The 15,496-nt window shown below is 47.8% G+C and overlaps 1 protein-coding gene across 1 annotated transcript in view; it reads right to left on the reverse strand.

Annotated features, from left to right (window-relative positions):
• Window positions 1–2,077: 2,077 nt before the first annotated feature.
• The window catches only part of LOC111767291 (solute carrier family 23 member 1-like), a 55,478-nt gene continuing 42,059 nt past the window's right edge, over window positions 2,078–15,496 (reverse strand). The window contains exons 7-12 of the mRNA XM_058297416.2: window positions 14,921–15,077; window positions 13,882–14,135; window positions 4,136–4,300; window positions 3,656–3,764; window positions 3,442–3,537; window positions 2,078–2,533 (exon numbers count right to left, since the gene is read on the reverse strand). Coding sequence (XP_058153399.1) covers window positions 2,277–2,533; window positions 3,442–3,537; window positions 3,656–3,764; window positions 4,136–4,300; window positions 13,882–14,135; window positions 14,921–15,077 — 1,038 coding nt within the window. The 3' untranslated portion in view covers window positions 2,078–2,276. The remainder of the gene's footprint in view (window positions 2,534–3,441; window positions 3,538–3,655; window positions 3,765–4,135; window positions 4,301–13,881; window positions 14,136–14,920; window positions 15,078–15,496) is intronic.

Below are 15,496 nucleotides of genomic sequence, written 5' to 3' on the forward strand. Positions count from 1 at the left end.
GTGTCAGCTCTCTGTGTGGGCAGCACAATTCCTGGACAGGCTGCACTTTCTTTCACACTGGGCGGCTCTCCTTATGGGGCACACTCCTTGCACTACACGGGGGACACCCCTGCGCAGCACGGCACTCCTTGCCCGCATCAGCACTGTGCACAGGCCATCTCCACACGGGTCAAGGAAGCCCGGGGTTTGAACCGCGAACCTCCCATGTGGTAGGCGGACGCCCTATCCATTGGGCCAAGTCTGCTTCCCTCCTTCTTCCTTTTTTCATGATGTTTTAAAGGACTGCAACCAGACTGGTCCTAGGCAGGGTGGAGCCTGATGTTCTCCCTGAGGGTGCCCTCAAGAGTTTTCCAGACTGACCATTCTGATCCTGTCACCCAATAAAGATAGCTCAGATTATATATCCCTAAATATATGAGCTTCTAATTGCCCACACTGAAGGTCACCACCCTCTTCCCTGACAATTTTTCCCATTGGATTGAGATACCACACAGAAGAACTGAAGATAATCTGAGGTCCTGGGGGTTTCACTGTGCATGCCTCCTTGGTTCATGGCTTCGGGACTCATCCTTTAAGAAATCTCAGTTTTTATTTCTTCCACCCGTGTCCTCTCTTCTGCATCTCAAAGCCAGGTCTCTGGCCTCTCTTCCCAACCCTACTATCCCATCCATTCTCAAGGTCACTCAGTTATTAAAATTACCCTGAACATGGAAGGCATTTGGGAGGTTTATTGGAAGAGCTCTGGGAGGGAAGGAAACAAGCCCAAGACCATAGCCAGAGCATCTACCCACACCCTTCCCAGCCATCTCCCCAGATACACCTCTGTTCCAAGACATTTGTGCTCAAAGCATGGAGCAGGAATCTGTAATTACATTAGTTACAGGTACTTGGTGATACTCGGTAGACCCACCCTCTCCTCACCCCCACTTTGTAACATGCATGCATGATGGCCATGATACACTCACTTGCTTCCCCTCTCTGTCATGTCCACTTTGATAAGAGTCTGGGAATCGCCAAACTTTGGAAAGTTCATTAGAGGTGCAAATGCTCCCACAATGCCAAACAGAGATGGGTGCCTGGTGGGGGTGGAGGGTGGTGGAATCCCTACTAAAAATGGTCTCTAGAATGGTCACTAGATGTTCCTCTTCTCTGACACCCACAGCAAAATATCTCCCCTTCTTTTTCGTGGGAACAGAGGGACTGGGTTTAGCCAAGCAAGGGTGGAATTCTTGGTGGAGGAGGTGTTGATAGAAAGACTGAGTTTATTTTTCTTACTAGGGCCCATCAAAAATAGAAGGCATAAGCCTGAGTTCTCTAGGGAAACTATGGAAATTCCCAGAGAAGTCCAAAGTAGCAGAATTGAGCTTAGCTTCCCAGCAGCCTACAGTCCACTGTGGTGCACAAAAAGGCTGGGGTCTGAGCAAGGCTCAAGTCCTGTCCTGCCACACCCAGACTTTGCCTCTTGAGCACCCTCCCCAACCCGGGAGGAGTCTGACCTCCCCCAACCCATGAATCCTTCTCCAGGCAGGGCAGTCACTACTGGAGGAGAGGCTAAGGAGCAGTGGGAGCCCATGGGGTGCTTGTGGGCAGAGCAGAGGACAGTAGGGTGTGATGAAAGCACATGGGACTGCCAGCCATGGTGTTCAGTCTCGCTATCGACTCAGGGAGATTAACTCCCTGAGCTGCACCACAGCTGGTGCACCAGGACCTCAGAGAAGGAGCAGGAGAAACAAGACATGGTCCTCCCAACTCCTGAAGAGCCCACCTGGAGGGGCAGGAGACAGAGGTGGAGGACAGGGAGAGGCCAGCAGAGCCTCCTGCCCCTTTGGAGAAGAAGTAAGAACTGTTCCTGGTCACCTTTCAGCAAGCAGCCCAATCTCTGCCCCTGTCCCATGTCAGGTCTCTTCCCAATGCTGCAAATACTGCCAAGAGCAAGACTGAGCAGAGTTGAGGACATCGGGTTACACTTGTTTAGGTGCGGATAGGAGAGCTGGAGAACAGTAGAAAAGTGGGACTTGAGGCCAGTCTTTAGTGACTAAGTGACTGGTAGAAGCTTTCTTATCATGATGTTGTTGTGTTTTTTTTTTTTATTGTCTTTTTTTTTTTTAAAGATACATAGATCACACAAAATGTATCATGATCTTAATCTAATACATATTTGGCTGCCACAGTCACCAGGCTGGGAGCTGCTCAGGCCGGCGGGGACCCCAGTCTGCAGACAGGGAGAGCAGCAGATGCTCCCGGGGAGGGGCTCCGGGCATGCCTGAGGACAATCCCTACACCCTGGTTTCCGAGGCATCCTTCCGGCGCTCTCCCGTGGCATCCCGGGAGCAGAGGGTGAGCTGGCTTACTCCACCTCCCCTGTTCCACGGTTCCAGCCTGGGCCAGAAGGGGAGGTACCGGAGGCAGGAGGAAGTGCAGAACTTGGTGCCAATCCCAAAGGGGAGGTGGTAGACCTCCGAGGCCCTCAAACTCTCCTCGGACTCTTCCTGGATTTGATTCCAGGCCAGGAGGCCTCTCTCCTCCTGGCTTCCTAATAGGAGACAGAAGAGGTCAAGGCTGGGCGGAGATGCGATGGAGTGGGAGGGGGTGAGGAAGTGGGGCGGAGGGAGCCTCTGCGCCCCCTGCCGGCACTCGCGAGATCGCCTCTGGGTGCTTTTGCACACTGGGCCCCCACCTGCCGACAGGGCCTCCTCCTCCTCCTCCAAGCCCAGCTCAAGAATCACGGCTCAGCTCACTCAGTTCACCAAGCTTTCCCTGAGCAACTACTGCGTGGCTGACCGTGGGGCTCACCGGGGTTCAGCCATGTGTGAAACACAGTCCTTTCCTCAACTGCAGGAGGCAGGCACTTCCACATTTTAAGGTTTCTGGAATGGGGATGCATTTTACATTTGACGGAGAGAAGAAATGTGGGAGATGGGATACAATGAAGCAGGTGCGCTCATGGAGGTCCTTACAAGAGGCTGTGGGAGGGTCAAAGAAAGGAGCATTTACCTCTGCCAGCAGAGGAGGGGAGAATGGGCTTAGACAGCCTCTTTTGGAAGCCTCTTGACTCCTCGCCTACCTACTTCCTCAGTACTTGTATACTCAGTTTATTCATCACAGCACTTATTACACTGGATTGGAATTTTCTGTTTTCTTCTTTCTCCCCTTTTAGTTTGTAGGATTTCTGGAAACAGGGAGTACTTCTGGTCCTTGATGGATTTTTCTTGAAAATGTGAATGAATATATAAATACATGTGTGGTCTCCTTCACCAGCTAGTTGTAGACTCTAAGAGAGCAGGCACTGTGCCTTTTTCTTTCTACTCTCATGTATTTCCCACCATAGGGACCTTACACCCCATGGAGTGACCAGGATGACATGGTCGTCAGGGCTAGGAGACAGTCCCTGGGTGGCCCAAATGCTGACCCGCTTGTTCCCAGAGCGAAGGTGAGCCCTACCAGGGATGGTGTTGTCCAGTAGAAAGCCCAGAGATCCACCCACAAACATGCCCGTGGTCAGCAGCACCTGGATGACCTGGTCCAGTTGGAGAATCCCTAGAATGGAGACAAAAGTGACAGGAATTCACAAGGACCAAGGGCTTTCTTCCCTCAAGGGCAGAGCCTCACTGGCTCTAACCCTGGGGCGGTAGCAGTTGGGGGCACAGAGAATCACCTGTCTGGAGCTTCTCAGGGTTCTTGTTCACCCAGTTGGGAACGGCGAGCCCACAGTAGATGGAGAAGCCAAAGACGAAGAGGTTCCTGGATGAGTTCATGTCCACGTACTGCAGGAGAAACGTCCCAGAGCAGGCCCAGCTCAGGCAACACCAGCACCCCTTCAGGGGCCCCTTCCCCTACACCTGTGGCCTCTCCAGAGAGGGTGGGCAAGCCTGGCCTTGGAGTGGTCCCATGCTCTCAGGGACAAGCCCGAGCCCCCGTGCCCACCCCACCCTGGGAGCAGAGCTGTTTAGATAATTCACTCTGGTTGATGAGGTTTGGATGCTTCTTCTGGCTGTTATTCCATTTGAGGGCCAGTGTGGTTTCTAGGACCAAAGATTCCCTTCTCTCTCCTCCCCTAGCCTGGGCCCATTCATCTCATTCTTCATGGACTTCTTTCAAGAGATGCCACTTTGCTTGGCAGGGCGCCTCGCCTCACCTGTAGATTGGAAATCCCCACGGCAGTGATGACCCCAAACATCACCAGGAACAGGCCTCCGATCACAGGGGCTGGGATGGTGGCAAACGCAGCCCCGATCTTCCCAAAGACGCCCATTAGGAGCAGCACGCAGCCCGCGGCTACAATCACCATCCTGCTCCCCACCTGCAGGACCCAGGGAGGTGGGAAAGAGGAGTCAGCAGGCCAGACACCCTAGAGGCTGTGGGGGGAGGAGCTGGACATGGCCCGCCTCTGCCCGGCCCCCGGGTTCCCCTAACACCTTCCAGGGGACCCACAGGAGCAGCAATTTCCAACCCCCAATCAGCCCCCTCTGCTCCCAAATGGGCTTTGGGAAAGGATGGGGGCATGATCTTAGGGGCTTGGCCGGCCCCTGCCCCAACCTGTCCACGCTGCTGTTCCCGGGGCTGTCTTCCAGTGACTCAAATGTTCCTCCTCTAAGAAGCCTTTATAGGGAAGCAAGACGTCTCCTTTGGGAAGCAGTGTGGCCCAAGGCTTAAGAATGGGAATTTCAGTGCCGAATCCCAGCTCTGCCTCTAAATAGCTGTGTGACTTTAGGCATATTACCTGACCTCCCTGAATGTCGGCCTCCACATTTACCAAGTGGGATTAAGAATACCGACTCCAAAAGATTAAATTAGGTAATGTAGGGGAAGTGCCTAGAATGACAGTAAGCACTGGACATAGGACACACTCAATAAATGGTGATGATTTTTGCAGCCTGTCTCATTCTTGGTACTTGGGGTCCTCTGGTCTCCGAAGCACAGAGTTATGTATAAATTTCTGCATAAGGCTCCATCTCAGCACATGGCTTGTGGTGATGTCCCTCACATGGTAATCTATAATTTCCTATCAGATCACAGGCTCCCCAGGGACAGGACTTTCATGTCTTTTACCTTCTACAGCCACCCCTTTCCCCCAGGGCTGGTGTAAGCAGGTTGTATCTAATAAGTGCACATTTAAGGAATCACAGAAGGCCAGGGCAGGGAGGAAACCTAGACAATCTCTTATTTTTCAGAAGAGAAACCTGAAGCCCAAGGAGGGGGAATGAGGAGCCCAGAGCCCCATGGTGGCTGGGCCTGGGCGCTCAGCTCTCCTGTCTCCAGCCTGGTAGTCAGTCCCCAGAGGGTTGTAGACAGCATTGGGAGTTCACACACCACACCTGTCCGATTCAGACCCCACCACTTACATTTCCACATTGTCTGTTGCTTTGTAGGTAAAGCAAGATACCAAACAGGGAAGGACAAAGAAAGGATTTCCAGTAGCAAGATGGGCCGTGAAGACAAAAACACAAGGTAATGGGGTGGAGCATGGCTGGCATGGGAGGCTTTAGAGTGGGTGGGCAAGGAAGGTCTGCCTAGGGGTAAAAAGTAGCTGCACAGAAGACTTGGTGGGAGAGCATTCCAGAAAGGAAAGAGCAAATGCAGACCCTGTGGAGATAGGTGCCTGGGTGGTTTGAGAACAGAAGGAAAATCATGTGCCTGGAGCTCAGTGAAGCAGGAGAGAGGTAGGAGATGAGATTGAAGAGGAAGGCGAGGGCTGGACATGCAGGACCCTGGCAGCTATGCAAAGAAGTTAGAATAAAATCCAAAGACAAGAGAAATCTTCATAGAGGGCTTTTAAACAGGGTGGTCACAGGTTTTAGATTTACATTTCAAAAAGTTCCCTTATGGAAATTATTACATGTCATTATTATTAGTCAATACATCTCAATTTGGACAGTGATGGATTTTCTCAACAAGGAATCATTATGGAGATATATATAAACTATGATTTCTCCTTCATATACAGAGAGATTATTTTAGGATACAAAACTGAGATGAATCCTCTTATGCAGCACCCAGAATCTTAAAAGTGAGTATTTCCCTAGGTCATTTCTATGGGGAGAGGATTAATTGTTGCTCTGTGTTCTGAAGTATCAGAATTGACTAAGAAATGTGATCTGGTTGAGTCGCTAGAAGTAGCTGGAAGTACTGGTATGCTAAGAATGTAAGTTTCACCGCCTTCCAGTGACTATTTGATCTTGAAATAAAATGAAGTTTTTACAAAGGTTTTAAAACAAACAAAAAACCATGCTGCTGTGAGGAGGGTGGACTATGGCCGCATTCCATTACATCATGGAACCTACCCCCGCACCAGGCGCCCAATGCTGGACATTACTGATTGTTGTTTCGGTCTAGGGTACAAGGGATAACCCTGACATCTGGGTGACAACGACATCCACTGAAACAAAAACGAATCTCTGCCCTTGATGCACTCTGTATCATTTTCAAAAGTTGCAGCTGAGTAATAGAAAACACCTGTGTGTTGTCTGCACACAAAGGTGAAGAGACAGGGAAGTCAGATGAGATGCCCACAGTTCCCTGGGGCTCCAGGTCCACAGAAGCAGACATAATCCAGGAGGAAACTGGTGGGGATGGAGATGGGGACTTGAAAGAAGCCAGGACAGGGCAGGGCGAGATCAAGAGTTAGGACACCTCAGATTTAATAACCGTTGAAAGGGAAAACTTGTCATTACTTACTCCTGCAGCCAAAAATCTGAAAATAGATACCAAAGAAAAGAAAGAGAAGAAGCAGAAAGTTGATGAAGATGCGATTCAGAAGATGCAAACCTTGGTTTCTTCTTTTCCTGAGGAGCAGCTGAACCATTATGACTTCTATTGCTGGTCAGCTTTCCCTAAGCAGCCATTAAAAGGTCAATCCAAATTGAATTAGGAAAATGAAAAAGTAATGACAGGCTTAAAGATTAAAAATAGAATACATCATAATTTGGAAAAACAAAAATAAAGTAAAAAATAAATTGGGCTATTAAAAAATGAAAAAATCCAAATTTTTTTGATGTTTTGCCTTTCATCACTGTAATAGATGATGTCCTGTATTCACAGTGGCAAGGCAATATTTTCCATTTTTTCCTCAGTGTCTACATCCTTTTAATTATTATTATTGTTATGTCTTCAAAAAAGTTTTAGGTCACAGTAAAATCACATATAGAATATAGGGGACTCCCATATACCCAACATCAAACCCTTTTCCCCCTTCTCCAGCAATGATCTTTTTACATGTGGATGTTACATTTGCTGCAACTGATGTATAGATATTGAAACATAGCTACTAACCATGGTTCCATTATAGTTTACATTTTAGACTGTATACTTTTATGAATTTTTGGTTATATTATGGTTTACATTTTAGGCTATGCACTTCTATAAATTTATGGTGAAATGTAACATGGCCTGTATCTGTCATTGCAGGATCATGCAGAACACTTCCATTGGCCCCAGTTACCCCCTTTTCCATCTATTCTATTCCTCTCTCCTCCGCCCCTCAGGGCCCACAGTGACAACAAACCTTCACTACTTGAAGGACAAGATTCATAGATACTTGCAAGAATGCTGAACTCGACACACTAGACTGTCCTCCCCCGTTGGGAGCCACCCATGCTCTTGAAAAACACCCTCCCCTCTGAGAACATCAGGCCTCCCCAGATTGGGGTTTGGCAATATATTAGACTTCAATTTTTAAGAAGCTTTGGATCTCAAAGGCTTTGCAAGGGCAAAGACCACTAAAGAAGGACAGTCCAATGATGGGCCCTTGATACTGATGACTATGCTTATGAACCTGTGTGCTTGAAATTTCAGCTTGGCCTAGGGCTGCAGGATGCCTAAGAGTTACCACCTGAGAGCTCCCTTGTTGCTCCAATGTGGTCACTCTCTAAGCCAAACTCAGCATGTAAATGCTTTACCTTCCCCCCAGGGTAGAACATGACTCCCAGGGATGAGATCTCCTGGCACAGAGGGATTATTACCAAGCACCTGCTGGTGACGCAACTAGAAAAAGACATTGAATAAAAGGGGGGAAATGGTGAAGACAAGAGAATTTATATGGCCAAGAGACTTCAAAATGAGTTGGAAGGTCATCAGAGGGGTCACAGTTATGCACGTCTCAGCAGGATCCCAGAGACAGCCAAAGTGGATACAACCCCAGGTAGTGGTGCTCCTGAGGGCTACGGAGACACCCAGGTCCTACGGTCATGGCAGATGGCTCTGGAGTCCAGTGCCTTGCCAGTGGGCCCTACTTTGGAATTTGTGCTCCTGAGTGTGATGGAGTTGGACTCGATGTGACTTCCCTACACATGCCTCTTCTGTCACTTTTACTGAACCTGTGGTTAGCACTGGGGTTGGTGTATGCTCAGGAGACTTGAATCTCTGGACTGGCCATGTGCCAGCTGGGCCCTGAGCCTCAGCAGAGTTGCAACATCTACTTTACAGTTCATTGGACTTACCCAGGGCAGTTAACAGGGAGGTGAGAATGGTCAACCACCACACCAGGGAACCGACAGAATCTACAACTGCAAGCAGGAGAATCCCATCCATCAGCCATGTGGGATCTAAGCCCCCTCTTGATTTAGAGATAGAATGGATATCACTATCCCAGGGTCCTCAGGATGGAGGAATAAAATATGGATTAACGTGGATTTACTGGTATTCTACTATAGGATTATTGTGATTCTAGCAATGGAAGAAAGTATATCATTGATGTGGAGACAGTAGCCATGGGACTTGCTGAGGACAGGGAGAGGGAAGAAGAGGTGTAATATGGGGGCATTTTCGGGACTTGGAGTTGTCCTGAATGATATTGCAGGGACAGATGCAGGACATTATATATCCTGCCATAACCCACTGAATGGACTGAGAGAGAGTGTAAACTACAATGTAAGCTATAATCTATGCTGTGTAGCAGTGTTCCAAAATGTATTCATCAAATGCAATGAATGTGCCACACTGATGAAAGAGGTTCCTGCTGTGGGAGGAGTGGACAGTGAGGAGTGAAAGTATGTGGGAACCTCTTATATTTTTTAGTACAATATTTTGTGTGATCTATGTATATTTTTAAAAAAAAAGATAATTTAAAAATTAAGTAAATAACCATACTCCTTAAAAAAATAGTATAGAGAATTCCTGTATACCCCATCTACTCCCCCTGATTTTTTACTTTTTATTTTCCATTTCTAAACCTATACAATAAATCTAAATAGAAATTCTGTATAAATTAAGCATTAAAAAAAGAATATAATAAAATGGATCTGCTTTAGATTAGGTGGTCAGGGAAGGCTCTGTGATAATTGGTATTCAGTGAGAAAGCTGTTGGATAGAAAGGACTAGCAAAGTAAAATGGGGATGGGAGGTGAAAGTAGATTTTGTGAACATGGGTTGTATAATGGACAGAGGCATTTGCAGAATCCCTAAGGCAAGAAAAGAATATTGATTTTTTTGTTTGTTTGTTTATTTTCAGGAGGTACCAGGGATTGAACCCAGGTCCTTGTACATGGGAAGCAGTTGCCAACCACTGAGCTGTATCTGCTCCCCAATGAGAGTTTTTTGTTGTTGTTTGTTTGTTTGTTTGTTTTTTTAGGAGGTACCAGGGATCAAACCTGGGGCCTCATACATGAGAAGGAGGTGCTCAACTACCTGAGCTACATCTGCTCCCAAGAATATTGGTTTTAAGTAACTTGAAGATGGTTAGGCTGGTGGCAGTGCAAAGGAGAAGGGGAAAGGCAGGAGAAGAGCTGGATCCTGATTGCCTAGGGCTCTGTTGGCCAAGGTCAGAAGTTGGGATTTTGTTGCCACAGGACACATTGAAGTGTGCTGCCCTACACCCCAATTGAACTCATTAAGTCAAATGTGTGTCCTACACCTTACTTTCATAACTTGCACTCTTTCATTTTATTCACTTATTCATTCATTAATTCATTTTTTGCATGTTGAACTTCAATCTAAGTATTAAATATCAAACAACTAATAAAAAAGAAAAAGTTTGATCCATTCCATCACTGGCACCTCTATCTCAGAATGCCATTATTGCTATGCCTGGTATTTCCAAGGTCTTTGTCAGGAGGTGATAGAAGAAACACTAGATGTGCCTGAGAAGTGGGGAGAAATGCCACCACTACGACCCAAATACATGAGGGAGGCTGTGCAGAGGTTAAAGTCAAAGGGGCAGATCCCTAACTAAAAGCACACAAAAATAATTTTCTTCTTGGCCAAAGACTTGAAAGGACTGTTACTGAAGGAAGAAGTACTGCTTCCAGATTTCCTGTCTCATGAGACTTTCTGCACTGTTGCTTCAGTATCTCAGTCCACCAAGGATTTAAAGCTTTTTACATCTTCCTCAAAACTCTGCTATTCATCACACCTAGAGGAAGGTATGCGCCCATTTCATACTTGCCTTGACTAAATATCAGGGGCCTCTTAGGCCACAGTGAGACATTTAACTGTTTCATGGCCGGTGGGAAGAAGAAAGGTGCATGGGCCTTGAGCATCCTCTGGATAGGGAGCTGCTTTTGAAGAGAATAAAGCCTGCTAAGAGAGCGTTGATGGCTTCACACTGAAGCCTGAAGTCGCTATAACTTAGGTTGCTTTTTTTTTGTCTTTATTTATTTTTTTAATGTTACATTAAAAAAATATGAGGTCCCCATATACGCCCCACCCCCCTCACCCCACTCCTCCCCCATAACAACAACTTCCTCCATCATCATGAGACGTTCATTGCACTTGGTGAATACATCTCTGAGCACAGCTGCACCTCATGGTCAATGGTCCACATCATAGTCCACATTCTCCCACAGTCCACCCAGGGGGCCATGGGAGGACATACAATGCTTTTTATGTCTAGTTTTAAGTAGATTAAATTACTTTTTTTTAATCCACCCCCCCCCCCCTTGAGGCTTGCTTGCTCTCTGCTCTCTGTGTCCATTTGCTGTGTGCTCTTCTGTGTTGTTTTTTTTCACTTGTCTCCCTTTTTGTTGCGTTACCTTGCTGATTCGGCTCTCCACAGCGCTTGTGGGTCAGCGGGACTCCACGGCACTTGCAGGCAAGTGGCTCTCCATGACGTGCAGATGAGCGTACCTTCACAGGGAGGCCCCGGGACTCAAACCCAGGGCCTCCCATATGGTAGACGGGAGCCCAACTGATTGAGTCCTAGCTGCTTCCCTGATTAAAGGACTTTTGACTTATGAATGATACTCTACCATAAAGGGTACAATGATGGCAGCAGTAATGGAACACTTTTTCCTTGTAAACACTTAAGAACCTCCTGTGGATTTTGGTGAGTGATCATTAAACTATTTTCCAACTTGCAAAAAAAAGGGGGGAGGAGGGGCTGTACAGCAAATTCCCTTGTCTTAAAGCATCACGAGTCTATTGTCAATGAAAATATTTGGGCAGTTCTTGACTGAATCTGTTTCTTAATCATTTGTGTTTACCCCCAGCTCAGAAAAGGTCCTCTGACGTTAACTAGTTAAACTCCATTGATGGGGCTCTGACGTAACAGATGCTGCCTTTCCTTTTTCTTGCCTTCCCATTCTAAGAGCTTATTTATTTAACTGTCTTCATTAGAGATTCTTACTCATCAAAAGAGCATTTGTTTTGTTTACAACACTAACAATTAATGGTGGGAACAAAGGCATTAATACAAGCACAACAGATCAATTTGTCAGGCTCAACAAATGCCCTTTGGATATGCTGATGGTCTCAAATAAAGATAGAAGTTTTACCCTCCCCTCTCCCCCATGCTTCTACCTCACATGTACATATTATGCAGCCCTGGGCAAAGAGCCAAGACAAATTAAAGAAGTGATGGGAGATCTTCAGCCTTCAGCCTGATTCCACTGGTAAGTGGTGAGAACCAAAAAATGGTCTGAGCCCATCATAGTAAAGATGCAAAAGGGTTCACATTATTAGAAGTGATACTTTAAAAGACCACCAGGCGGAGCTGTGGGTCCACAAAAGCAAGTAGCCTTTGCCTAGCGTGCCATTTCAGAATTAATCTATTTTGTACTTGATTTGTAGCCTATTCTATGCCTAGGTATCTTTCTTTCCTGCTCCTTCCCTCTCTTCTAAAGGGCCTTAGTTTAGAAATGACATACAAAGAATGTTCATTCTGTTTATGGAATATAATTTTCTGTTCTATTTTAAATTTTTTCTCTCTCTCGTGTGAAAATGATTTGCTCTGTACCCCTCTTCTGCTATATTTCTGTGTGGGTCAGTGGTCTTTATGCAGAAAAATGTTCCCCTCCCTTGCCCTGAAGATTTTGAAACCTTGGGCAATTATCAAAGAGTCCATGGTGACACAGCACACAGGACTTACTGTAAGGTTGGCTGCTGGCTTCACTTACTTGCTCACAGATTTTTAGCCCCACTGTATGCCAGAGGCCATGCAGGATAGAGAGGTGGCCAGATTTGCTGCTAGAAAGATGAGATGCCACCCAGGCCATATATTACAATCATTGAGAGCAATAAGAAAAAGCAGGGTGGGGAGTGGGGGGAATTAGTATTTTTCCAAAGATCAGAGGACTTGTGTTGGTAATCAGTACAAAGATATACTGAAGCAAGTGGGAAGCAACATACTAAGATTTTTTCAAAGTCACTTTGCAGAACACCTTCTGCAGAAATCTTGTGAATTTACTTTATGGGGCTTTACTGAGGGAAATGGGGAGCCACAGATAGGTTTTAAGCAGGGACTAATCTAATCAGAATTGGGTTCTAGAAAGATCCTTGGGCAGCCACATGGGAGGTGAATTAGAGATGGAAAAGAACATTAGGGGCTACTGCAGTGTCCGTGCAAGAGATGAAGCGGTGGCAATGGGGATGGTGAAGGGCACAAAATGTGCCTGGGGTGTTGAGAAAATAGAATCCTCAGGTGTTTGAGGACAGTTAGGATGGGTGAGGTGGTTAAGGATGACTTGGGTGACTAGGTGAACTCACAAGACAGGAATTAGAGGAGAAGAAAGGATGGGAAGGGCACATGCTGAGTGCAAGGTGGCCTTGGGACATTCTGGTGGGGAGGACCAAGAGGTAGCTGAATATTCGGGTTTGGAGCTTGTACACAGGGCTGGGCCAGTAAGCTTCAGAAAGTAAGGAATTTCTTCAGTGCTTGCAAAGCCCCTGATCTTCTGCCAGTACTAGGAAAGACTTTCTGCCAGTGGAATCGCCACAACCGTAAGTCAAGGGTGGTAGGCAGAATAACAGTCCCCAAAATGTGTGCCACTTCCTAATCTCCAAAGCTGTGAAAGGCTGTTTTACAGGGCAAAACAGACTTTGCAGCTGTGATTGGGTTAAGGACTTTGAGATGGGAAGATTATCCAGGATTATCCAGGTGGGTCCAATGTCATCAAATGACTCCTTATAAACAGGGGTTCTTAACATTTTTTGTTCCACGGATCCCTCTGCCAGTCAGGTGAAAACCACGGATCCCTTACTAAGTTCACACTATACTATGTGTTACTTAATAAATTATCACCCCTGCACCAACATGTCCCCAAAAGAATAACACTTTTTGCATTTCAATTCAAGCTCGACGACCCCTGGTTAAGAACCCGTGCCTTAAAAGCAGAGAAGCCTTCCCGGCTGTGGCCAGAGGGAGATGTGACTGCGGAAGAGTGGTCCAAGAGAGGCAATGCTGCCAGCTTTGAAGACAGAGGAAGGAGGCCACAATCAAGGAATGCTGGCAACCTCTAGACTGGAAAAGGCTAGAGGAAACCAGTTTTCTCATAGCTCTGCCCACACCTTGATGTTAGCCCAGGGAGACCCAAGTTGGATTCTGAGCTCCAGGACTGTCAGATAGTAGATTCAAGTTTTTTTAAGCCACTTAGTTTGTAATAACCTGTTAACCAAGACATCAAGTGACAGATTCAGGGGACCCACCACCACCGCCACCACCAGCAGCCTTACCCGGGTGATGCCCAGTGCCCCGACATTCTCGCTGTAGGAGGTGGTGCCGTTCCCTGTCCCCCAGGCTCCAGCCAGCAGGCAGCCGAGACCCTCAATGCCGATACCGCGGTTGATGGCATGCTTCGGGGGGGGCGGGGCCCCCACCAGCCGGGCACAGGCGTAATAATCGCCCACGGATTCCACCATGGAGGAGATCACCCCTGCGATGATCCCAAAGACCCCAGCCAAGCTGATGGTAGGGAGACCCCACTGCCCTGCAAATGCAAAACAGAGGAAACATTAATTCAAAAGATCAGAGGCTGCTGAACCCCAAGTCATTTCTTTGCCAGAGACATCTCCGGAAGGCTTTGGAAACTGGGCCAGCATGTCATGTTGTCCAACCTCACAACGAGCAGAGGCCTTAGCTCTGAGCTCCAGCCCAACCAGTCCTCCCGGACAGTGAGGTCCCTGTTCATGAAAAGAGCCAACCGTGGGCCTGCTTCCGAGGAAGGCCTTGGAGCATTTGCAAGCTGAGCCTCCTCCTCCCGGAGCCCCGAGCGTCAGTCCTTAAGGCCAAGCCAGCCCTCCCTGGAACTCGGAGCCTTGATTTATACAGCCCAAACCAAGAACTGTAGGGAAGGGGGACCAGAGGGGCCCCGAGTGATACACTTGAACTTGTTGCTCTGAAATATTCTAATTCAGTCCCCCACCTCCACTGAATGGGACCCACCTAATCCTCGAGGAGATCTAAAGACCTAGCTGGGAGGTCGGCGTTTCTCTGCCTCCCTCTCACCCCAAAATTTATGGGTCCTGAGCAGGTGTGGAGGTGTGGAGTGAGGGGTACAGCCGTCTCTGAGGTAAGTCTGGGAGTGGGAGTCTTTGCAGCCCCTTCTTCTCTTAGGGGTCATATATGAACTCACTTGAGTTTGACCCTCCATGTCAGAGCCCTTGGAGAAAATCCCTCCCCAGCCCTATCCATCCAGCATCCTGTTCCGCTGCTCCGTGGACAACTCCAAGGACACGTGTCCCAGGCAAGCAGGGGCACTCATCCCATCAGTACCTGGATAAGGGAGGCGAAACCACGGCGCCTGGCTCAGGACGCTGCCTTTGACGTCGGTACGCGCCAGGTACCCATAGGCCGTGGGGGCCGAGGGGAGGGCGTTGGTGACGGTGAGCACGAAGCAGAGGAGCCAGGAGAGGCAGAGCGCCAGCAGCACCTGCCAGAGGGAGGTCCTTGAGCACTTTCAGCCTCGCCCTCCCAGCCCCTGCAAGGTCTCCTCCCAGAGATGTTAGGCAAAGGAGGAAGTTCAGAAAATCTCTGAATGAGGCAGCACTGGGTTACCGACCCTTGCGATGACAACAGGAATCTGGTGTGTCAGTGAATAAACTAGTGCACTAAAGGGAGAGGCTGGACATAGAAACTGAAAATAAACTATGGGGAGACCTTGTGTAGGAGAGGCAGAAACGTACAGTAGAATGGGCACAGCCTGGGGTGCTCCCTTTCCACTGATTTTGGGCCACGTGACCTTGGACCAAGCTCGCAGAGTCAGTTTCCTCATCTGTACAATGGAATTACAACCACTGCTCTGCAGAGCCTGCAGTCATATTTCAGGAAGTAATCTCTGGCAGTGGAATC

The sequence above is a fragment of the Dasypus novemcinctus genome, chromosome 5, assembly GCF_030445035.2.
Source record: "Dasypus novemcinctus isolate mDasNov1 chromosome 5, mDasNov1.1.hap2, whole genome shotgun sequence".
Lineage (NCBI taxonomy): Eukaryota > Metazoa > Chordata > Mammalia > Cingulata > Dasypodidae > Dasypus > Dasypus novemcinctus.